The 25,382-nt window shown below is 41.7% G+C and overlaps 1 protein-coding gene across 1 annotated transcript in view; it reads left to right on the top strand.

Moving 5' to 3' along the window:
- The first annotated feature begins 10,000 nt into the window (after positions 1-10,000).
- The window catches only part of LOC118360095 (RNA-binding motif, single-stranded-interacting protein 2-like), a 37,624-nt gene continuing 22,242 nt past the window's right edge, over positions 10,001-25,382 (top strand). The window contains exons 1-3 of the mRNA XM_035739205.2: positions 10,001-10,152; positions 17,267-17,439; positions 23,731-23,789. Coding sequence (XP_035595098.1) covers positions 10,081-10,152; positions 17,267-17,439; positions 23,731-23,789 — 304 coding nt within the window. The 5' untranslated portion in view covers positions 10,001-10,080. The remainder of the gene's footprint in view (positions 10,153-17,266; positions 17,440-23,730; positions 23,790-25,382) is intronic.

Below are 25,382 nucleotides of genomic sequence, written 5' to 3'. Positions count from 1 at the left end.
TGAATTGGAGACAGTTATAGTATGCGTGCCTGTTCAATAAGCCTGTCTTTAACAAGAATGACTTCTCAAGCCATTTTGTGACAGTCCGTGTGAGTGTGTACTTCTGTCTGAAGTCCATTGGTATTATCAGATAGATTAGTGGTTCGGGTCATCGGGCTTGCTTCCTAACACTATACTACAGCTGAATTGACCCATATCTCATTTATTGCAATATTACCTGAGCTCGTAAATATGGTTCCAATCTCTATGCGTTACTCATCACACAAAATACATTTGCAAGACGAGCCACCCCCTCTAACTACTTGGCTCCATCTGCTCATCTGTTTAAGAACCTCATTATATTGTCTCTATCTACATCGTTAAAATACTCCAATTATGCACCTTCATCTTCAAATATACATACCTCCCAGACAGCCTACCTAAACCTTTCAATGGAGTCTGCCAGGATCATTCCCAAATCCATGCATACAACACAAGACACTGCGAAATCCTTCACCCTCTCCACCTCACATAGTCAATTCTCTAGCAGATACAGAGGTTCCATTCTTTGTCATTCTTATCTTCATATTGCCAAAACATCATCAGTCCTCTAAATAACTTCAAGCGTAGACTAGGGGTCAGCCTGATGAACCAAACTACCAAGTACTCCCCTCCGTGTAGCCTAGCTGTTACTATCACGTTTCAGGTAAGACCCAAATTTTAATTTTAATTTTTTAATTTTACCAGGCAAGTCAGTTAAGAACACATTCTTATTTTCAATGACGGCCTGGGAACAGTGGGTTAACTGCTTGTTCAGGGGCAGAACGCCAGATTTGTACCTTGTCAGCTCGGGGGTTTGAACTCTCAACCTTCCGGTTACTAGTCCAACGCTCTAACCACTAGGCTACCCTGCAAGGGCAGGCAAACGCCAGGTCAAGGCAGGCAGGGGTCGATAATCCAGAGTAGTGGCAAAGGCACAGGCTTAGGGTCAGGTCAGATCAGGTCAGACAGAGTGGTCAAACAGGCGGGCTCAGAGTCAGGACAGGAAAGGGTGAAAACCAGGAGAGCGAGAAAAAGAGAGGTTGGCGAAAAGCAGGAGCTGAGACAAAATGCTGGTTGACTTGAAAAGCAGGAGCTGAGACAAAATGCTGGTTGACTTGACAAACAGGACTAACTGGCAACAGACAAACAGAGAACACAGGTATAAGTACCCAGGGGATAATGGGGAAGATGGGTGACACCTGGAGGGGGGTAGAGACAAGCAAAAGGACAGTTGAAACAGATCTGGGCATGACAGTTACACTCACATGCACACACAAACATTATCAAACATATGTTTATATAATAATTTTCTAGGGGGAGGATCAGCTTTAATATTGCAAATAGATTGTGGCTTCTATCAATGTAATTGTCTGCACATTTCCAATCCGCCATATACATATGTTTTATAAATACAGTGTATATATATATATATTATTAATTTGATTTATATATATATACTACCGGTCAAACGTTTTAGAACACCAACTCATTCAAGGGTTTTTATTTATTTTTACTATTTTCTATATTGTATAATAATAGTGAAGACATCAAATCTATGAAATAACACATATGGAATCATGTAGTAACCAAAAAGGTGTTAAACAAATCAAAATATGTTTTATATTTGAGATTCTTCAAATTGCCACCCTTTGACGTGATGACAGCTTTGCACACTCTCGGCATTCTCTCAACCAGCTTCATGAGGTAATCACCTGGAATGCATTTCAATTAACAGGTGTGCCTTCTTAAAAGTTCATTTGTTGAATTTCTTTCTGTCTTAATGTGTTTGAGCCAATCAGTTATGTTGTGACAAGGTAGGGGGGTATACAGAAGATAGCCCTATTTGGTAAATCTCAAATAAGCAAAGAGAAACGACAGTCCATCATTACTTTAAGACATGAAGGTCAGTCAATACGGAACATTTCTTCAAGTGCAGTCTCAAAAACCATCGAGCACTATGATTAATCTGGCTCTCATGAGGACCGCCACATGAAAGGAAGACCCAGAGTTACCTCTGCTGTAGAGGATAAGTTCATTAGAGTTACCAGCCTTAGAAATTGCAGCCCAAATAAATGTTTCACAGAGTTCAAGTAACAGACACATCTCAACATCAACTGTTCAGAGGACACTGCGTGAATCAGACCTTCATGGTCGAATAGCTGCAAAGAAACCACGACTAAAGGACACCAATAATAAGAAGAGACTTGTTTGGACCAAAAAACACGAGCAATGGACATTAGACAAGTGGAAATGTGTCCTTTTGTCTGGAGACCAAATTGGAGATTTTTGGTTCCAACTGCCGTGTCTTTGTGAGATGCGGTGTTGGTGAACGGATGATCTCCGCATGTGCATTTCCCACCGTAAAGCATGGAGGAGGAGGTGTTATGGTGTGGGGGTGCTTTGCTGGAGACAATGTCTGTTATTTATTTAGAACACTTAACCAGCATGGCTACCACAGCATTCTGCAGTGATACGCCATCCTATCTAGCTTGGGTTTAGTGGGACTATCATTTGATTTTCAACAGGACAATGACCCAACACACCTCCAGGTTGTGTAAGGGCTATTTTACCAGTAAGGAGAGTGATGGAGTGCAGACGACCTGGCCTCCACAATCCCCCTACCTCAACCAAGTTGAGATGGTTTGGGATGAGTTGGACTGCAGAGTGAAGGAAATCCAACAAGTGCTCAGCATTTGAGGGAACTCCTTCAAGGCTGTTGAAAAAGCATTCCAGGTGAAGCTGCTTCAGAGAATGCCAAGAGTGTGCAAAGTTGTCATCAATGCAAAGGGTGGCTATCAGAAGAATCTCAAATATAAAATATATTTTGATTTGTTTAACAGTTTTTTGGTTACTACAGGATTTCATATACATTTACATTACATTTAAGTCATTTAGCAGACGCTCTTTCCAGAGCGACTTACAAATTGGTGCATTCACCTTATGACATCCAGTGGAACAGCCACTTTCAATAGTGCATCTAAATCTTTTTGAGAAGGATCCTAGGTATTCCTTAAAGAGGTGGGGTTTCATATGTGTTGTTTCATAGTTTTGATGTCTTCACTATTATTCTACAATGTCAAATAAAATAAATAAATAAATAAAAACCCTTGAATGAGTAGGTGTTCTAAAACTTTTGACCGGTAGTGTATATATATATATATTACCCTACCACCCCTCCCCTAATTGGAGTAAACTAATGGACAACAACACTTAGGCTTCTACTTCCAGCTTATACAAACTGAATACTATTTACGGCCACATTATATTTTATGTTAGTTTTCGTTAGTTTATTTTTAGTCCCATCATTCAGCTACCCTCAACCCCTCCCATCTATCTCTGAACACCATCCAGTCCCATCATTCAGCTACCCTCAACCCCTCCCATCTATCTCTGAACACCATCCAGTCCCATCATTCAGTTACCCTCAACCCCTCCCATCTATCTCTGAACACCATCCAGTCCCATCATTCAGTTACCCTCAACCCCTCCCATCTATCTCTGAACACCATCCAGTCCCATCATTCAGCTACCCTCAACCCCTCCCATCTATCTCTGAACACCATCCAGTCCCATTATTCAGCTCCTCAACCCCTCCCATCTCAGAACACCATCCAGTCCCATCATTCAGTTACCCTCAGCCCCTCCCATCTATCTCTGAACACCATCCAGTCCCATTATTCAGCTACCCTCAACCCCTCCCATCTATCTCTGAACACCATCCAGTCCCATCATTCAGTTACCCTCAACCCCTCCCATCTATCTCTGAACACCATCCAGTCCCATCATTCAGCTACCCTCAGACCATCCCATCTATCTCTGAACACCATCCAGTTTTGAGTTCTATTTGCCATGTACATTTCAACTGTGCTGTGATGTTTCACAAAAGTTCTGAACCTTTCTATTCTCATAGTTTCTACAGATTGTAAACGAAATTTAAACAACTTTGCGAAGAGTATAATTATACTATTGATTGGTTGATTATGACTTTTCATATCACTCAGCAGTGCTACTTGCAGAGTTAACTCCGGGTAAATGTTGCAATTCTTCAGCCACTCCGAAACCTGTGACCAAAAACAAGCTACATATGGACAGTACCAAAACAATATAATGATTATGTCTCTTCGCAGAAAGGTCTGCAGAACTGGGATGGTTGTATATACAGTGCATTTGGAAAGTATTCAGACCCCTTGACTTTTTCCTCATTGTGTTACGTTACAGTCTTACTCTAAAATGGATTAAATAGTATTTTTCCCCCTCATCAATCTACGCACAATACCCCATAATGACAATACAAAAACAGGTTTTTAGACATTTTTGTACATTTAATAAAAATAAAAACCTGAAATATCACATTTACATAAGTATTCAGACCCTTTACTCAGTACTTTCTTGAAGCACCTTTGGAAGCGATTACAGCCTCGAGTCTCCTTGGGTATGACGCTACAATCTTGGCACACCTGTATTTGGGGAGTTTCTCCCATTCTTCTCTGCATATCCTTTCAAACTCTGTCAGGTTGGATGGGGAGTGTTGCTGCACAGATATTTTCAGGTCTCTCCAGAGATGTTTGATCGGGTTCAAGTCTGGGCTCTGGCTGGGCCACTCAAGGACATTCAGAGACTTGACCCGAAGACACTCCTGTGTTGTCTTGGCTGTGTGCTTCGGGTTGTTGTCCTGTTTGGAGGTGAACCTTCACCCCAGTCTGAGGTCCTGAGCGCTCTGGAGCAGGTTTTTATCAAGGATCTCTCTGTGGTTTTCTCTGTTAATCCTTCCCTTGATCCTGACTAGTCTCCCGTTCCCTGCCGCTGAAAAACATCCCCACAGGATGATGCTGCCACCACCATGCTTCACCGTGGGGATGGTGCCAGGTTTCCTCCAGACGTGACGCTTGGCATTCAGGCAGAAAAGTTCAATCTTGGTTTTATCAAATCAGAGCATCTTGTTTCTCATTGACTGAGAGTCCTTTAGGTTCCTTTTTGGCAAACTCCAAGTGGGCTGTCATGTGCCTTTTACTGAGGAGTGGCTTCACTGGTCACTCTACCATAAAGGCCTCTGATAGGTGGAGTGATGCAGTGATGGTTGCCTTCTGGAAGGTTCTCCCATCTCCACAGAGGAACTCTGGAGCTCTGTCAGAGTGACCATCGGGAACTTGATTACCTCCCTGACAAAGGTCCTTCTCCCCGATTGCTCAGTTTGTCCGGGAGCCAGCTCTAGGAAGAGTCTTGGTGATTCCAAACTTCTTCCATTTAAGAACAATTGAGTACACTCTGTTCTTGGGGACCTTCAATGCTGCAGACATTTTTTGCTACCCTTCCCCGGATATGTGCCTCAACACAATCCTGTCCCGGAGCTCTACGGACAATTCCTTCGAACGCATGGCTTGGTTTTTGCTCTGACATGCACTGTCAACTGTGCACTGTCATCTGTGGGACCTTATATAGACAGGTGTGTGCCCAATCAGTGTCCAATCAATTACATTTACCACAGGTGGACTCCAATTAAGTTTTTGAAACATCTCAAGGATGATCAATGGAAACAGAATGCACCTGAGCTCAATTTCAAGTCTCATAGCAAAGGGTCTGAGTACTTATGTAAATAAGGTATTTATGTTTTTAAAATTTTTATACATTTGCAAACATTTCTAAAAACATGTTTTCGCTTTGTCAATATAGGGTGTTGTGTGTAGATTGACGAGGAACAACATTAATTTAATCCATTTTAGAATAAGGCTGTAAGGTAACAAACAACATGTTGAAAAAGGGAAGGGGCCTCAACACTTTCCAAATGCACTTTACATCAACAATCTCTTCCCAACTCTTCAGCAATCTGTATGGCACAGGTGTCCATTTTTTAGTCATTAAACGAAACTGGTATTCTTTTTTATTTATCACAATTTTCCTCAACCAATTTTTGTCTTCAATGCAGGGCCAACAGACAAGTTCCTTACTTTCTCCCCCTTCCTCCTTCCTCTTCCATTTTTTAGGTAATGCTGCGATTAGTTGGTTGTGTTTATTTAAAAAAAATGTTTTACCTTTATTTATACAGGTTTTTCTCATTGAGATAATATCTCTTTTCCAAGAGAGACCTGGTCCAATAGCAGCAGGGGGAACAACGTTTCATTGTGTATTTGTGTTGTGTATTTGTTTTAAATATATATATTTTTTTTTAATCAATTAGTATATTTGTGTTTAAGCATAATATTTGTTGTAATATTTCTTCTGTCTTTTCTGGTGGATTAAACTGAAAAGCGCAAACTAACTTTCAATGGCTTATTTTGAAAATAGTGATATTTTTGGAGGTTATTTAATTTACAAATAACCAAAAGAGAGAGTTTGTAATCTGAATAAAGATTTAAAAAGGCCATTCTTGAACACGGGGTGAGCCATTCTTACTGATCTGTTCGAGAACCAGTTCAGATTTAAGTGCAGATTTTGTATGATTTAAGACTTTAGTGAGAGTCATAATGCTTTCATTTTTGTACTATCTGCCCTCCGAATTCATATCAACTATATAAATAGGCCATTTTAATTTTGTCTGGCTTGCCATTACAAATTAAATGGAATATATTTTCCTCATATAATTAACAAAAAACAATTAGTTAGGTGTAGGCAGGACCGTAAGCAAATAGGTAAGGTTGATTTTTCCACAAATAGACAGGTATTTTCCTTTCCATAGTAGCAAGATTTTAGCTATTTTTGCTAACTTTCTAAATCTATTGTAGTGAGAACCTTTCTTTCTTTCGGGATATGAAAATTGGGTATGTCCACTTCACCGTCAGACCATTTTATTGGTAAATTGCAGTTATGTAAAATAAGTATTTTTTTAGTGATCCAATACATCATATAGAATTTTAATTTGACTGTAATCCAGAGAGAATGGAAAAAATATCTAGATCCTCCATGAGTTTATAGTGTGCTCAGAATTGTGGATTTAAAAGAAAGCAGGAATCATTAGCGTCCAATGACACCTTTGCTTATAAGCGCTGGATTTCAAGCCCCTTGATATTGTTGTTGGGTCTCATTTTAATAGCTAACATTTATATGGCCATAATAAAGAAACATGTGAATAGTGGACAACCTTGTTTTACTCCTTTCTAAGAAGTAGCCATTATTTATTATTTTATATGTAGGGTTACCATACATAACTTTAACCCATTGTATAAGAGATTTTCCAAACTTGAAATATTCTAGGCATTTATAGATAAATTCCAGTAGTACTTTATCAAAAGTCTTTTCAAAGTCAGTTATGAATACCAGGCCTGGTTTCCCAGATGTTTCATAGTGTTCTATTGTTTAGAGTGACCTTTGATTATCCCTGGTGCAAGGTGCACCTGTGTAATGATCATGCTGTTTAATCACTTCCTTGATATGCCACAACTGTCAGGCGGATGGATTATTTTAGTAGAGGAGAAATGTTCACTAACAGGGATATTAACACATTTGTGGACATTCGAATGAAATGAACTTTTTGTGCGTATTTAACATTTCTGGGATATTTTATTTCAGCTCATGAAACATGGAACCAACACTTTACATGTTGCACTTATATTTTTGTTCAGTGTATGTAATCTCCTGAGCTGCTTCCCTAGGCTGCCTTTCAGGCACTGTAGCTATAGCCTAGTTAAGGGTGTGTGTGTTTGTGTGTGTCTGGTACCTACCAGGGTATCTAGCCTTGTAAAGGGAGTATCTGCATGTTATCACAGATAGGTAATTACTTAGCTGGCAAAGCTGACCTCAGGAATGTAGACTTCTCCTTTCCCCCTAACCCCGCCCTTCCCCCTCCCGCTACACCCCTCCCCCTCTGCCTTTCTCTCCCGTGTCTCCCTTCCCCCGGAACTCATTCACCTTTACCTTCCCCCCTGCACTCTTTCACCTTTCCCTTCCCTCCACCCTACACTGGCATCCCCCTACCTCCTTTCTATTACACTCACCCCCTTCCTTCCCTCGCTTCCTCCCTCAACCCCTCCTTGACGGCACACCCCATCTCCCTTGAGGCTCAAAGTTCACCCCAACGCTTTCACAGAATTCTTAGATTACCTGTAATCTTCTTTTTTTTTAAGGAAAGGGAAAAAAAACCTGTTGGTACAAGGCTGAATGGAATTGAATTATCAGTGTTTTGGTCATAGCGAAAATTGTATATCGAGGGATGAATGTAAAAAGTACACCATTACACAACACAACAGAGTTTTCCCCAAAGACTGAAAAGCATATCTGGGGAATCAGTTTTCGTCTGCTTTTGACCTCAGTCACTGCAGCTCGGCTCCTTTCCTGACTACTTCTTTCCCGTTACTTGTGATGAGGAGAGTTCTGCTGAAGTCCCAGGCTTGCCTCCCAAATGGAACCCTATTCTTTACATAGTACACTACTTTTGACCAGAGCCATATAGGTCCTATAAAGGGAATAGAGTGCCATTTGAAATTCAGAGAGGTTGGAAAAAGGCTTTATGCTGGCTCTGACGCATACTGACTGAGTCACTCTACAAACTGTCCTTGAGCAGAGGGAAACACACTCCTTCTTGCCAGGACTGAAACATCAACAGAACCGGGCATAGGCCCTGCCAGATTGAACACTAGCCCTCCCAATCAGGATGGCTTAAAATACTTTTTTTTTTTCAATATAAAATTAAATAAATGATTTTGAATAGTTGTTTGTATTGCCTCCTTACTAATCATACATGTTGAAAAATGCAGTAGGAGGTTCCAGGGATATAACTGGCTATATTGTAATTATATGGTACAACTTATTGCAATAGCCATAGATATGGATCATTGTTATATTGTCTGTGGTAATAACAATAGCGGCAGGCTACATACATTGTAGCCTACTTACAACTGTTACAGTCTACCTGTCCCCATGAAAACGAAACAATATACTCTCAAAAGGATCATGTTGATTTAAATGCAGGCCACTTGCACCCAGCCAATAATAACATTTCATAATTTTGGTTTCAGTCACTTTAGTCACACGGTCCTGGCTCAAGACGTAAACAAATGATCACACTATGATGACATCTGGATGAAATCCCACGCGCCTTATATTCTGTATATCAAGGAGATGAGAGCTTGTTTCTGTGTGCTGACTAGCCTAAGCTGGCATTTAAACGAGGTTTAAACTGTCATTTTGTGACTGTTCGGTGTATTTCTCTATCAGAAAGAACACTAGTAGTTGTATCTGTCATGTGAATTCATGAGTTATGCTGTTGTGTGTTTATTATCTAATATGAATGCCACAACCAAAGTTCCCCCTGGGAACAATAAAGGTATTCTATGTTTTACTCTATTCTATTCTGTGCACATTCATACTACTATATGTGGCTGAGAGTACGCTTTTGCATACACACGTTGTGCACACTTGAGGGCTAATCAGGGTAGATACACAAGGAGTCAAGGCAGAGGGTTGAGGGACTGTGTTGCCAAGCAACTTGCAGTTGATTATAAAAATACTTGTGCCATTACATGATAATAGGAGCCATCCCAGGACATCAGTGTCCTGATAATGACTAGGTTTTGAGATCATCCATGACCCACTGCCATACTTTTTTATAATTTTTCTTTTACAGATGGTGTAATGCCATGTACCTTTACCAAAATATTGGGCCATGGTCAAGGTTAGGCCATGGTCAATGTTATAACATTAGTCTATTAGTCCCTATGTTAGATATGATTAATGATGTGTATTAATAATTGATCATGTTATTGAAGACTATACAAGCTACAAAAAGCCTTTATAAAATGCCAATAAAAGTTAAATGTGTGTCCAGACTTTCATAGGAAATAGTAACATGTCCAAAGTCATACGTGTTCATTGTCTGGTGGTTTCCAGATTTACTAAATAGCCTACATGGAAAGAGGAACACAGAAACGCGCGCTTTTTAAAATCTTTTTTTTTTTTAACGCAAAGTCACATAGAAGGCTACACAATACCAGTGGCTGGGAGCTGGGAGAGCGCTAGTCAAATCACAACCCCAGTCAGATTCTAAACTGAATTTCCCTGTCTGACGTCAGCTGACTGCCTGCCTTGGCTGTGCTCTTCGCTCCAGACATAGTGCTGCTGCTGAAAGAAATGCTGCTCTCTGTGCCGCCGAGGACAGGATTCAACCCATACAACGGCTCCACTAACAGAACCAGTAACAAGGTAAAGCGCCGCTGTGTTTTACTCCATCTGAATAATGTGCTATATGTTATATGTCGGCTATATGCCGGTCTCATTCCTCCTGGATTGTTTCTGGCAGTTAGGTTGCCTGGCTATTAAGCTGCAGTGTCCTTGAAAGTGGACCATTTATGCTACAAAATAACTATAGGCTATTTTGTCGATTTAAAATAGCTTGTAACTCTTGTCTATCTCCCAAACAAGATTGGGAAGAGATAATAGAATAGAATACCGGTATAATGTATGGATTTATTGTAGGCTATGCGTCGGGGTGAACGTTAGTGCTCTTCCTCGCTCTGGTCATTGGCACAGAGAAAGTCAATGTACGGATTAAACTTGCGCGGCGAATAGCCTCGATCATTTTTGCGCTTGTTCTCGGGTTTATCCCAATGTCTAATTGTTAACTGAACGACCAATTGTTGGATGTGTCAAATACATTTTTCATCGTGATGAGAGTAAGATCTCTCTTTGAGTAGACCGTAACGTAAGTTAACCAAACAAGTTTATTTAGTGTAAAGATTTACACCACCCCTTGAAATCCAACCTGGTCTCAGAGTATTTCGTATTATTCTTTATGTAAATTCGAGATACGCCAATTAAAGGTAAAGGGAAAGGAAACTGAATGTATTCACCTGGAATTTGTATGATATATTATGTTTCGTATGATATGTATTCATTTGTGGCTGTCCATAACTCATTTTGTATGTTATGTTATGAATTTGCAAAACGTATGATATGTTAGCAAGGTGGCTAGGTGGCGAACATTAGCTAGCTGGCTAATGTTAGTTAGACTAGGGGTTAGGCGTTAGGTTTACGTTTAGGAGTTAGGTTAAAGGGTTAAGGTTAGAGGTAGGGTAAGGGTTAGCTAAAATTTTTAGGGTTAGGGTTAGCTAACATGCTAAGTAGTTGCAAAGTAGCTAAAAAGTTATAAGTAGTTGAAAAGTTACTAATTAGCTCAAACGCTAAAGTTGTCTGTGTTGAGATTCGTACTCACCTTTGGGTTCCTAGATGTTTGCTTTATACGCCTATCCATCCACCCCAATGTGCGTAACCATACCAAACATAATACATCATACTAATTTGCATGTCCCGGATGCACATTTACTATGTTACTTCTAGTCTATGAGACCAGGCTGTGAACCCCTATATTGTCCGATGGCTGGTAACATTGGTCAATATAAAACAGTGATTTATAGATATGGAAATATGAATATGCACTGCTGTACATAGTGTAGCCTATTGAAATTGTTCAATTCAATATGCTGATTATTATTTAACATATTTGTAACAACCTAACAGTTTGTAATGATAAATTATATTTTTGGGAAGTTGATAAGATTTTTTAATTTTAAGATGAACATCCAGAAAACAGGAAAAATATAATGATGAAGTTGAATATGGAGTGTTGGATTGGGTGAGATATTACGGGAATTGAAATTAAGAAACGATAAAGCATATATTTTTGTTCAAATGTAGCCTATTTGTAAAATTATACATTTTAATAAAACTATTTGTGATCCTAGTTTTGATCCTGATGCTTTCACATTATGGATGGGGGAAAAATGCATGTTTCTTTTGTCAAAAGTATATTCTATTATTCTGCATTATGAATCTTGGTGTTGACTTGGTGCAACATTGCTAAAATACGCATTGGTAGTGTTCAACTTTCCTGAAACATAACCCTAGCTCCCACCTCCCAGGGCTGTGTTATTCCTTTCCCTGCGTCATGGTTTGCAGGAATTTAGATTGCTCAGATTAATGGCCTGGAATTCCTGGAATTCTGCACGCATCCCAAATGGCACCCTATTCCCTATACAGTGCACTACTCTGCCTTCAAACAATGTGCTCGGGTCAGGATAGAAGGGGTGTCTGCTACTCTGCTTTTGCAAACTCATGCCTTTTTTTTGCTCATCGTGAGAGCTCAAACGTCACTCTGAGGGAAAACATGAAAACCCAAGGTCAAGTGGTAAACCCTGCTTTTTTATACCAGGAAAAAAGGGTGGAGGAAAGAGTGGGATTAAGATTTCTTTCTTTCTTTCTTCTGCTTTCGATTACGCACCCCTCCCTTACCCTCCTCTCTTCCCTCCCCCATTTTCTTCCTTTTTTCCCTCTCACATACCTTGATTTCTTTGGTTGTTAGGGGTTCAGTTCCCGTGGACAAGGGAGCCACCAGACCTTTCCTCTGTATAGAGTAAAGTGAGCCACTTTTCTCAAACCCAATGTGTTTGTCTTATTCATCAGATTGCTCTGTCTTCATGTTCTCTTTCTTCAATGTCTTTTCTGCATATCTGAAACAAACAAAAAAAACGGTTTCGTTTTTTGTTGTTGTACTTTTGAGTGTAGAGTTGGATCGACTCAGAGAGGGAAGAATGAAGACCCACCTGCCGTCTCTATGTTGTTGAAGAGTTGGTGAGGTTGCAGGTTGAAGTAGAAGCACCAGAAGAGTGCCATCATTGTGTTTTCCCACACAAAACCTTTTCTGCACACTGTGGCAGAATACAGTACCAGGCAGCAAACACAGAAAGTTTATACTTTCAGAAACCTGATCTTTTCTACCGTGCCTTTGAAAATCTCTTGTGTCAAGCAGGTAGGCCTTTGCTTATTTAGACAGATAAAACGTGTATTTATTTTCGCAGAAATGGAGTGTCATGCAATGTGTGATGTGTTTTTGTTGACAGATTTTGAAAATGTGTTTATGGAGAACTGAGTATAACTAGAACTGGGATCATTTCAGTGGGAGATCAAGTTTTTTTTTCTCTCTCCTTGGATCTTCTCCTCAAAAAGCTTTCCTTGCTTCCCTGTGACGATTTGAGAAGGAGGCAAGGAGGGTGGATGTGAGGAATCGAGGAACATATTTTTGAGACTCCAGCTGTGGCCTGAGGTGTGGGAGCAAAACTCCGTCGCTTGCTGTGTACAGTAACATACTGTACATTGTGGAAACATACATCCAATAACCTCCAGGGCTAATACGTACAGTGCTGTAGTTCAGTGAGAGAGGAAGGACCAGCTCAGAGCTATCACCCACACTTAAAATGTCTCTTAAATAAGTCCTATTGTGTACTGGTAAAGAATGGAAAGACTGCACTCAGATGGGATATTATCTATATCACCGTATTACAATACATTCTAAAGGCTCTACGTGCTTATAATGATATATAGAGCATTGTATATTTAGGTAATAAAGTGTAAACCATGTGATTTTAAAAGTAAGGTTTTCCTAGCCTGGTGTTGCATCCAGTCTGCTTGTGCTATAAGCCAACTCTTCTCTATGTTCGATGCCAAAGATGTTTGGCTTGCCAATGGTAGAAGTGTCGCCTACAGCACATACAAACAGTATGGGGCAAGACTAGGAGTTTCCCAGTACTCACTCGGTCATATTTAAAGGAAAACTCCACCCAAAAACAATATTTTGATATTTGTCTCATTAGTCCATTGTTGATTTTTTTATTGTATTTATTTTATTGAACCTTTATTTAACTAAGCAAGTCAGTTAAGAACAAATTCTTATTTACAATGACGGCCAACTCCGGCCAAAGCCTAACCCGGACGACGCTGGGCCAATTGTGCACCGCCCTATGGGACTCCCAATCATGGCCGGTTGTGATACAGCCTGGAATCGAACCAGGGTCTGTAGTGATGCCTCTAGCACTGAGATGCAGTGCCTTAGACCGCTGCGCCACTCGGGAGCAAAAGAAATGTGCGTAATGTTTTACATGTCAGCAATCAAGTTTTGAAGATATATGACTTTCAAAATAGAGAAATACAGCCGGTATGATGCATTCTGCATCACGTGAGGCAAAGCGCAGCATCATATTTCTGTATTTTGAAAGTTGCATATCTTCAAAATTTGATTGCTGACATGCAAAACATTTTGGGACTATATCAACAATGGACTAATGAAACAAATACTAAAAGATAGTTCTCGGGTGGAGTTTTCCTCTAACATTTAAGTCTAAGCCTTCATTGTCTTGAGAGACACATTCTTTAGTCTGTGTTCCGGTACTAATGAGGCTTTTAGGAATGTGGAGAACGTGAAAATGGCCGTAGAAAAGAAACCCCCTCTGTCTTACCCCCAATTCTGAGGGTAACTAACTAACACAAACATTTGTTTATGGCGAGGGAATGTAAAGAAATAATTTAACTCCACATTCTAATGCTGCTGCTGTCTGTAAGGAGCAGTGTGAACAAACATGTAGGAGGCTGTGTGTTTACAGTAGGGTAACAGGACAGGAAGGACTTCCATCAGATGCCAGTGTGGGTCAAACTCAGTGCAGTGATCAAGAGTGCATATAAGAGCACACATTGTTCACACAATGCTGCAAAACCAACCTACCGGTAGCTACCGAATGGTAATGACACAAGATTTGTGATTCATAAGCATGTTCAGAAACAAATGAAAGATGGACTACACACACTGACTGCACACATTGCAGCACATTAGCTTCCCCTATGTATATTTGGGATGTACCTAGTTACAGCTAGTGTATGCACCTATACATCATGGAAATTCCACAAATTCATTTATTCATACCAATGCTATTAATCATGCACTGTGTTTTGTTTGTTCTTTATCCAACCAGGTGAATCCCATTGAGATATCAATCTCTTTTTCATGGGAGCCCTTCTGTACTGTTTGGTAGAACAGAACACCTGCGGTCTGCCTGTCTGCAGGCCGCAGACAGGCAGACAGGCAGGCAGGCCGCAGACAGGCAGGCAGCAGGCAGGCAGGCAGGCAGACAGACAGACAGGCAGGCAGGCAGGCAGGCCGCAGACAGGCAGGCAGCAGGCAGGCAGGCAGACAGACAGACAGACAGACAGACAGACAGGCAGGCAGGCAGGCAGGCAGGCAGGCCGCAGACAGGCAGGTAGGCAGGCCGCAGGCAGACAGGCAGGCAGAGAGGCAGGTAGGCAGGCCGCAGGCAGACAGGCAGGCAGAGAGGCAGACAGGCAGACAGCAGGCAGGCCGCAGGCAGACAGGCAGGCAGGCAGGCCGCAGACAGGCAGACAGCAGGCAGGCCGCAGGCAGACAGGCAGGCAGGCAGGCCGCAGATAGACAGGGAGGCAGACAGGCAGATAGACAGAGACAGACAGCAAACAGACAGACAGGCAGGCAGATGGGAGCCTGGTGGGTGTGGATCCATCTCATTCTCTGGTTCTCTGCCATCTTCCTTGTCCCAGAACGAGCAGAGCAGAGCAGCCTTAATGAGACAGTACCTTCTGACTGGAGAGCACATGAGAGGGATTAGCGCCTTCCGCTAGCAAGCTCCCCAATTATCTCCCCAATTAGATAGGCTTCAATGGCCCAGGCCCCATCCATCCATCCCCATTCATCCATCCATCACATAGATCCAGACAGGTCTCGTCCAACAGCATACAGCTCTATTTAGCACCAGTGCCAGGCTCCATCCTCTATCAAGCAGCACACCAATCCTTTAGCCCAGGCCACATCTATCCAGCTCCATCATCCATCCAACACACAAATCCAGACAGGCCTCATCTAGAACTAGGCCCCATCCAGCATACATATTATATCTACCACCAGGCTTCATACAGCTCCATTCTGTACCATACAGATTCTATAGCCACACCCAGACCCAGCTCCATCCATTCACCAGCCACATACAGATCCGAGTACCCAGGCAGGTGCATCCCTCCTGATAGGGTTTACATGCAGGCTGGTATGCTGGAAGTGAAGGCAAGAGCTAGCCATAGGGAGAGGTCGCGGTTGTGGGAAAACAAACAATGTGCTGCCCTGCTACTGATGCTGAAAAGAGGCAGATTAGAGGTTAGAATGGGTATGGTGAATGAATGGGCTCTGTGAGAGTAACAACAGTGATTAATGACAGGGTGGTAAAACTCCTATGGAAGGGTTCAAGGCTGCGTGCTGCTGGGTGTTGTGAAGGCCATGATGAATGCAGAACTGTGGAAAAACAGACAGAATGGTATAGCAGAAGAGCAGTGGTTTGGGAAGGATGTAAATTGTTAGAGAGAGGAGGGGGAGGAGGAGGAGGAGGGGAAAGAAGAAGAAGAGGAACTGTTTCATTAGAGCGGGTTACCAATCACACTTGCAGGAAACAATGGGCCAGCTAGTTGGACACCATTAGGTCAGCACTGGAGCAGAATGGAGCGGAGTGGGAGGTGACTACTGAGGGCTGGAATCAAACTCATTCGGGCTACTTTAGAGACACTAGGCGCTTTCCAGTTTTTCCTGTGTCTAATATGCTCTCATTTTCGACCGAGCTGACCACATCGATTCACAGGGGGACTGTTATAGGTTAAAACAGTAACTGATTTCCCCTCCAAAGCGGTGTCAGCTCAGTATTGATATAAATTGAGTTGTGGCTGTAGCAGCCCTGCAGAGTGCCGACTCGACTGAAATGTGATTCATGCGAGGAGTCCTCTGTCTAGAAGTGTATCCATGGTCTGGTGTTTATAGGTCATGATGGTAATGTTTTATGTTATTACTGCCCCCATTAGCAGACCATAGTAGCCTTACACTGAAAGCCTATCTAGCAGACAGTTAAGTACACTGAAATCCTATCTAGCTGACAGTTAAGTACACTGAAATCCTATCTAGGAGGCAGTGTAGTGAAATAACCAAATTGCTATTGATTTCGCAGCCCTGGCCCCGGATTTGTAGGGTACTATATTGACATGTTGCCCTTTGCTTAACCACCCACTGTAACAGGTTATCCTGCTAATTCTTTCCTGAATAGATTTTTGCAGATTAGGTTACACTCTAGTTAAATATAAATCGGTGGATCATGAACAGCCTGGAGAGTTGACTGATAACAGCCCAGATGTGATCTAATGGACGTGCCTATTCAGGACTGTCGAGGAGTGTAGCATTTTACTGTGACAGATTGGGGTTCAAATCTTGGTTTCCTGCACATTTTAGCCAAAGCCTATAGGCATAATGTCTCAAGCAAGGTTAGCCTACTCATCATGCCAATTGGTTTTTACCAAACCATCTCCGTTACATCCTCACCAAATGTCGAATCTCACCCATAATCAAATCTTGCATACATGCTAGCCAGCGACTGCCCAATGTAATCATATCCTGTTTCTGATGTCATATCCTGTCTCTGCCTCGCTCCAGCCGACGTATGTGTCTTCCAGCCACCAGATGGCTCTACCCAGCCCCAACCACACCACCACCAGCAGCAGCAGTAATGGCAGCCTCAGCGCAGAGCAGCTGAGCAAAACTAACCTCTACATCCGCGGCCTCCACCCGGGAACCACAGACCAGGACCTGGTCAAACTGTGTCAGCCGTGAGTAACTCATCAACAAATCACTCCGCCACCACACGTCTCAGTGAATCTGTGGCTCTGTGTAAAATGAACGAACTGTGGTGGAAGAGAATAGTGAGAGAGATGAAATTGTGTTAATGGGGATAGACAGGGCCTGAAATAATGCTTGAGCTGAAAAGGGCAATGAAGCGGGTGCACCTTTCACAAGTGTCTCACCAGTCAGTGGCCTGTGGACAGATCAACTGGACGTTTCAGGCAGGCACAACTGAGGGCAGATTTTCCAACAGCTAGCTTACTAAGCACGTTTTGTCTCTCTCCCTGGCGCTTCCTCTCTGTATGATGGTCTTGCCATCACCAGAGAATGGGCTCACTCAGCTTCCAGTGGTCTGAGTGGTTGGTATCTCTGCATTCAATTAAATCATATGATTACAGCATTTCCGATATGCATTAGACACACGGCAGTGATAACCAGAACTGTCATGCCAGAGCCACTTGGTCTGTGTCTGTTCGATCTTCCATGAAACACCAAATGAAAAAGCCCGTTGGGTGAAGATGAAGGAGTTGGCTGCCCATCATTGAATACTGGAGCCTGAGGAGAAACGAAACAGTAGAACGAGTGAGACGTCAAGATAGATGCTGAGGGAAGGAAGGAGAAAGAGGAGGGGGAGGGAGAGGGGAGGAGAGATTAAATGGGGAGAAAGTGAATGAAGGAGAGAGAGAGTGTGGGAAGTAAGAGAGGGTGAGGAAGGGAATCAGATGGAGAGAAAGCGAGAGAGAAGGCAAGAGGGAGGGGGAAGGAGAGAAGCAGAGTGAATGAGGCCTGCTATTTTCCAGCTGTCTGGAAGATATGGCTCATACGAGGCTGCCCAAACCCACAGGAAACCCTGAGCCCAGGGGAAAGGGAAATACAAACAAGGCCAGTGGCATGAAGAGGGGGATGGAGAGAGACAGCGGGAGAGAAGGGGGGATGGAGGGAGAGGGGGAATTAGGTGGAGGAATGTAGGGAGTTAAGGTTTTCTGTGTGAGGTGGTATGTGGGTAGTTCTGCTGTTACAGAGTAGATACAATCACTGCATTTGCTTGTGAGTAGAGGAGGGCATTAAACAAGGCGTACGGTTTTGTATACCATTGTTGAGATGAAAATATGCGTTTGTTAAAAATAGGCAATAAGAATGGATGGCGCTATGCAAGGTCTACTCTACTGTCCACTGAGTGTACAAAACATTAGGAACACTTGCTCTTTCCATGACATAGACTGACCAGATGAATCCAGGTGAAAGTTATGATCCCTTATTGATGTCACTTGTTAAATCCACTTCAATCAGTGTAGCTGAAGGGGAGGAGACAGGCTAAAGAAGGACTTATAAGCCTGGAGACAATTGAGGCATGGATTGTGTATGTGTGCCATTCAGAGGGTGAATGGGCAAGACAAAATATTTATGTGCATTTGAACAGGGTATGGTAGCAGGTGCCAGGCGCACCGGTTTGTGTCAAGAACTGCAACGCTGCTGGTTGACGCTCAACAGTTTCCTGCGTGTATCAAGAATGGTCCACCACCCCGAGGACATCTAGCCAACTTGACACAACTGTGGGAAGCATTGGAGTCAACATGGGCCAGCATCCCTGTGGAACCCTTTCATCACCGTGTAGAGTCCATGCCCTGACGACTGTTCTGAGGGCAAAGGGGGTACAACTCAATATTAGGAATGTGTTCCTAATGTTTTGTCCGCTCAGTGTATGTAACTATAGAGAGCTTGGAAATACAGGGAATAACATGAATAAAGTGACGAAGTGAAAACCACAGGAAACATAAATTTGACATAACTAACTAACTAACTGCCAGTTGCTCCATGTGAGGCGATGAGCTTTGAGCACTGATGAGGGTATCACACCTGGGTTCAAATAGTATGTTAAGTCCTTTAAATACTTACTCTGTGCTTGATTAGGCTTTCCTGGTGCAATTGAATCAATGGATGAGTTTCATAAATACCAACCTTGCTCATCCGGCTCACAACTGACATGCTTAATCAAACGCTCAAATTATTTGAAGGAAAACAAATACAGTTTGAACCCAGGCCTGGGGGTTATGGAAGGGAGGTTGTTCTGCCTCCTAGCCCCAGCAGCGCACCCTCTTTGGGTGGCTGGTTCTGGCCTGGCTCTAGCTGACTATGGGTGCAATGCTAGACACTGTACTCTCTGCTCTCTGCTCTCTCACACATGACAGAGTCTCCTGCCCCTCCAACATCCCTCTCTCCACACCATATAGCCACAGGGTTAGACCTCCCAGCTGAATGCACTAGTAGATGGGCATCTCTCCATTGCACAATTAAGGAGGCCAGAAAATACTGTACTGTACACAACTAGTACCCAGGAGGAGAGAGAGAGCTTGTAGTAATCTTTCCCTCATGCAGTAGTCTATGGGGATATCCATAGTTCAACTAAGGAGGCCTGCAAATGCGATATAATGCCCAGAACAGAGAGCTAGTAGCAACCAGTTTCCCCCATGCAGTTGTCCTATTCTAGGGATTGCTTTTCATTTGCACACAGAACAGTACTATCCATAAATAATGTTACTAGAAAACAGTGGATATGTTATGCCAAAGCACAATGTATTTGACGGCATAATGTATTTGACGGCATAATGTATTTGATGGAATAATGTATTTGATGGCATAATGTATTTGATGGCATAATGTATTTGATGGCATAATGTATTTGATGGCATAATGTATTTGATAGCATAATGTATTTGATGGCATAATGTATTTGATGGCATAATGTATTTGATGGCATAATGTATTTGATGGAATAATGTATTTGATGGCATAATGTATTTGATGGCATAATGTATTTGATAGCATAATGTATTTGATGGCATAATGTATTTGATGGAATAATGTATTTGATGGCATAATGTATTTGTTGGCATAATGTATTTGATGGCATAATGTATTTGTTGGCATAATGTATTTGTTGGCATAATGTATTTGATGGCATAATGTATTTGATAGCATAATGTATTTGATGGCATAATGTATTTGATGGAATAATGTATTTGATGGCATAATGTATTTATAGCATAATGTATTTGATGGCATAATGTATTTGTTGGCATAATGTATTTGATGGCATAATGTATTTGATAGCATAATGTATTTGATGGCATAATGTATTTGATGGAATAATGTATTTGATGGCATAATGTATTTGATAGCATAATGTATTTGATGGCATAATGTATTTGATGGCATAATGTATTTGATGGCATAATGTATTTTTGCATAATGTATTTGATAGCATAATGTATTTGATGGCATAATGTATTTGTTGGCATAATGTATTTGTTGGCATAATGTATTTGATGGCATAATGTATTTGATAGCATAATGTATTTGATGGCATAATGTATTTGATGGCATAATGTATTTGATAGCATAATGTATTTGATGGCATAATGTATTTGATGGCATAATGTATTTGATGGCATAATGTATTTGATGGCATAATGTATTTGATAGCATAATGTATTTGATGGCATAATGTATTTGATGGCATAATGTTTGATGGCATAATGTATTTGATAGCATAATGTATTTTGCATAATGTATTTGATAGCATAATGTATTTGATGGCATAATGTATTTGATGGCATAATGTATTTGATGGCATAATGTATTTGATAGCATAATAATGGCATAATGTATTTGATGGCATAATGTATTTGATGGCATAATGTATTTGATGGCATAATGTATTTGATGGCATAATGTATTTGATGGAATAATGTATTTGATGGCATAATGTATTTGATGGCATAATGTATTTGATGGCATAATGTATTTGATGGCATAATGTATTTGATGGCATAATGTATTTGATGGCATAATGTATTTGATGGAATAATGTATTTGATGGAATAATGTATTTGATGGCATAATGTATTTGATGGCATAATGTATTTGATGGCATAATGTATTTGATGGCATAATGTATTTGATGGAATAATGTATTTGATGGCATAATGTATTTGATGGCATAATGTATTTGATGGCATAATGTATTTGATGGCATAATGTATTTGATGGCATAATGTATTTGATGGCATAATGTATTTGATGGCATAATGTATTTGATGGAATAATGTATTTGATGGAATAATGTATTTGATGGCATAATGTATTTGATGGAATAATGTATTTGATGGCATAATGTATTTGATGGAATAATGTATTTGATGGCATAATGTATTTGATGGCATAATGTATTTGATGGAATAATGTATTTGATGGCATAATGTATTTGATGGCATAATGTATTTGACGGCATAATGTATTTGACGGCATCCTGCATAGATCAGCAAACGTAACATGAAACACTAATGTTACATTAGAGGTCATATGGGACAAGTTTGCTTTAGAGCATATTGACTGTATGGCGGAGAATGTCCTTTAGCTAATTCAAATCTCTAAAGTTGTTTGGAATTGTAGTCACCAGTGTAATATATGCAGAATAGCTTCATTTCCTGTTAGGTTTTAGTAGCCTGTTTTTTGAGGATGCCAGTTGGAGGAACATGTGTATAGAATGAGCAGGGGACACCTGTCCGGTCTGTCTCTGTTAGTAGGTTGAGAAACCATGAGAGGATTTTCAAAACAACACCCGTCTCCTTAAACAAGTGTGTGATGTTCATGTGCTGTAGTAAAACAAAAAGTTCAAGGGCAGCCCTTACTCCTTTGGTTCGTGTGTGCCTGTGCTCTGCTGCAAAGCGGGGGGGTGTATGAGGCTCAGAGATGAGGCTCTGTTCTGGGCGTTGTGTTAGCTCGCAGAGTGAGAGAGAAAGTGTTGCTGTGGATCCCAGCCAGCCAGCCAGCCAGCCATGCAGGGTTGCTTGTACAGCACAGAACAGCACAGCCAGGGCAAGGAGAGTGAGATCAGGTTACAGAACATACACATGCCTTAGAGAGATCCAGGGAGCTGATATCCTGCTTCTGCAGTGTTGGTGCAGAAACAGGGGAGATTGTAAAGCTAGGTCTACAGTACAAATAATTAATAGACGGCAATGTACAAGCCCAATATGTTCCTCCTGGAACAAAGATGATAATGCCAAGACCTCTACATATACAGTGAGCTCCAAAAGTATTGGGACAGTGAAAAAATGTTTTCAACATTTTTCTTTTTTGGGGGGGCGGGGATTTGTAATGATACAATGACTATGAGGTTAATAAAGTGTAGACTGTCAGATTTAATTTGAGGGTATTTCCATATCGAGTGAACCGTTGAGAAATTATTATTAAATTACAGCACTTTGTTTCACACCGTCCCTGTCACGGATCCCTCCGGAACTTTCATCCCGCACACCTGTCCCCAATTATCACTGATTAGTACTTGTATAAGTGTGTTCTTGGTTTACCATTGATTATGGTTACAATGTCCGTTGGTTTGTGTGAGTACCTGTGCTGTGTGTTTTGGCGTTCATGCCATTGTGGATTGCGCAAATAATTACTAATCATTGTGCGCTTGTGTTATTTATTCGAGGTACTCCTCACTCTTTTGTTTGGGTTTCAACCCTGTGTTTTGTGTGGTCTTGGTCCCCGTGCCTTTACACGGCACGCCGTAATTTGGGTATAATAAAAAAAAACTATTAAGCATTCCTGCGCCTGTCTCCCGACCCTTCATACTAGTTTTTTGGTACCAAAAGTATTGGGACAAATTCACTTATGCGTATTAAAGTAGTCAAGTTTAGTATTTGGTCCCATATTCCTAGCACGCAATGATTAGATCAAGCTTGTGACTCTACAAACTTGTTGAATGCATTTCTTGTTTGTTTTGGTTGTGTTTCAGATTATTTTGTGCCCAATAGAAATGAATGGCAAATAATGTCATTGTATCAGTTTAAATCCAAAGTGCTGGAGTACAGAGCCAAAACCACAAATGTTTCACTGTCCCAATACTTTTGGAGATCACTATTTCCAACTACAACAACATAATTAGCAATCATGCATTGGGTCATTTGTTATAAGCTAGGTCTATAATATGCATTAATAGACAGCATGTACAGCCCCTATATGTTCCTCCTGGAAAGAAGATAATTAAGTCAGATGAGTAAGATAGAAATGTACGGCTGCCAGGGAAACAGAGATCGTATTGGTATATTTATGTTTAGTACTACACAGTGTGTAATGTAGTATTGCTTATCTACAATCTCAGGAAATACAACCGTAGATCAACACTCCATTTCAGTGTGTTCCGCCTTGTGATGACACTGTTGCTTGGTCCCCAGAAACCCTGACCATCCATCCACCTTTGTGTTTTCCAGGTATGGGAAGATTATGTCCACTAAAGCCATCCTGGACAAGACCACCAACAAATGCAAAGGTGAGGAGAGATACACCCACCCAAACACACTCACAAACAAACACACTCACACCTACAGTACACGCAGATGTATGTCACATGACTTGCAGGCATCCCAGAGAGCCTCGGTCTGTTTATTCTCAACGGGTGTTTTCGTGATGTGAACCAGAACGTGGGCAGCGTCGCGTTGGTCACATGCAGGAACTCAAATCAAATCAATTCAAATTTTATTTGTCACATACACATGGTTAGCAGATGTTAATGCGAGTGTAGCGAAATGCTTGTGCTTCTAGTTCTGACAATGCAGTGATAACCAACAAGTAATCTAACTAACAATTCCAAAACTACTGTCTTATACACAGTGTAAGGAGATAAAGAATATGTACATAAGGATATATGAATGAGTGATGGTACAGAGCAGCATACAGTAGATGGTATCGAGTACAGTATATACATATGAGATGAGTATGTAGACAAAGTAAACAAAGTGGCATAGTTAAAGTGGCTAGTGATACATGTATTACATAAGGATGCAGTCGATGATGTAGAGTACAGTATATACGTATGCATATGAGATGAATAATGTAGGGTAAGTAACATTATATAAGGTAGCATTGTTTAAAGTGGCTAGTGATACATTTACATCATTTCCCATCAATTCCCATTATTAAAGTGGCTGGAGTTGGGTCAGTGTCAATGACAGTGTGTTGGCAGCAGCCACTCAATGTTAGTGGTGGCTGTTTAACAGTCTGATGGCCTTGAGATAGAAGCTGTTTTTCAGTCTCTCGGTCCCAGCTTTGATGCACCTGTACTGACCTCGCCTTCTGGATGATAGCGGGGTGAACAGGCAGTGGTTCGGGTGGTTGATGTCCTTGATGATCTTTATGGCCTTCCTGTAACATCGGGTGGTGTAGGTGTCCTGGAGGGCAGGTAGTTTGCCCCGGTGATGCGTTGTGCAGACCTCACTACCCTCTGGAGAGCCTTACGGTTGAGGGCGGAGCAGTTACCGTACCAGGCGGTGATACAGCCCGCCAGGATGCTCTCGATTGTGTATCTGTAGAAGTTTGTGAGTGCTTTTGGTGACAAGCCAAATTTTTTCAGCCTCCTGAGGTTGAAGAGGCGCTGCTGCGCCTTCTTCACGACGCTGTCAGTGTGAGTGAACCAATTCAGTTTGTCTGTGATGTGTATGCCGAGGAACTTAAAACTTGCTACCCTCTCCACTACTGTTCCATCGATGTGGATAGGGGGGTGTTCCCTCTGCTGTTTCCTGAAGTCCACAATAATTTCCTTAGTTTTGTTGACGTTGAGTGTGAGGTTATTTTCCTGACACCACACTCCGAGGGCCCTCACCTCCTCCCTGTAGGCCTTCTCGTCGTTGTTGGTAATCAAGCCTACCACTGTTGTGTCATCCGCAAACTTGCTGATTGAGTTGGAGGCGTGCGTGGCCACGCAGTCGTGGGTGAACAGGGAGTACAGGAGAGGGCTCAGAACGCACCCTTGTGCGGATCAGCGGGGAGGAGATGTTGTTGCCTACCCTCACCACCTGGGGGCGGCCCGTCAGGAACTCCAGTACCCAGTTGCACAGGGCGGGGTCGAGACCCAGGGTCTCGAGCT

This window comes from Oncorhynchus keta, chromosome 27 (assembly GCF_023373465.1).
Source record: "Oncorhynchus keta strain PuntledgeMale-10-30-2019 chromosome 27, Oket_V2, whole genome shotgun sequence".
Taxonomy (NCBI): domain Eukaryota; kingdom Metazoa; phylum Chordata; class Actinopteri; order Salmoniformes; family Salmonidae; genus Oncorhynchus; species Oncorhynchus keta.
The sequence above is the reverse complement of the archived record's forward strand: the minus strand, read 5'-3'. Positions and strand labels throughout refer to the sequence as shown.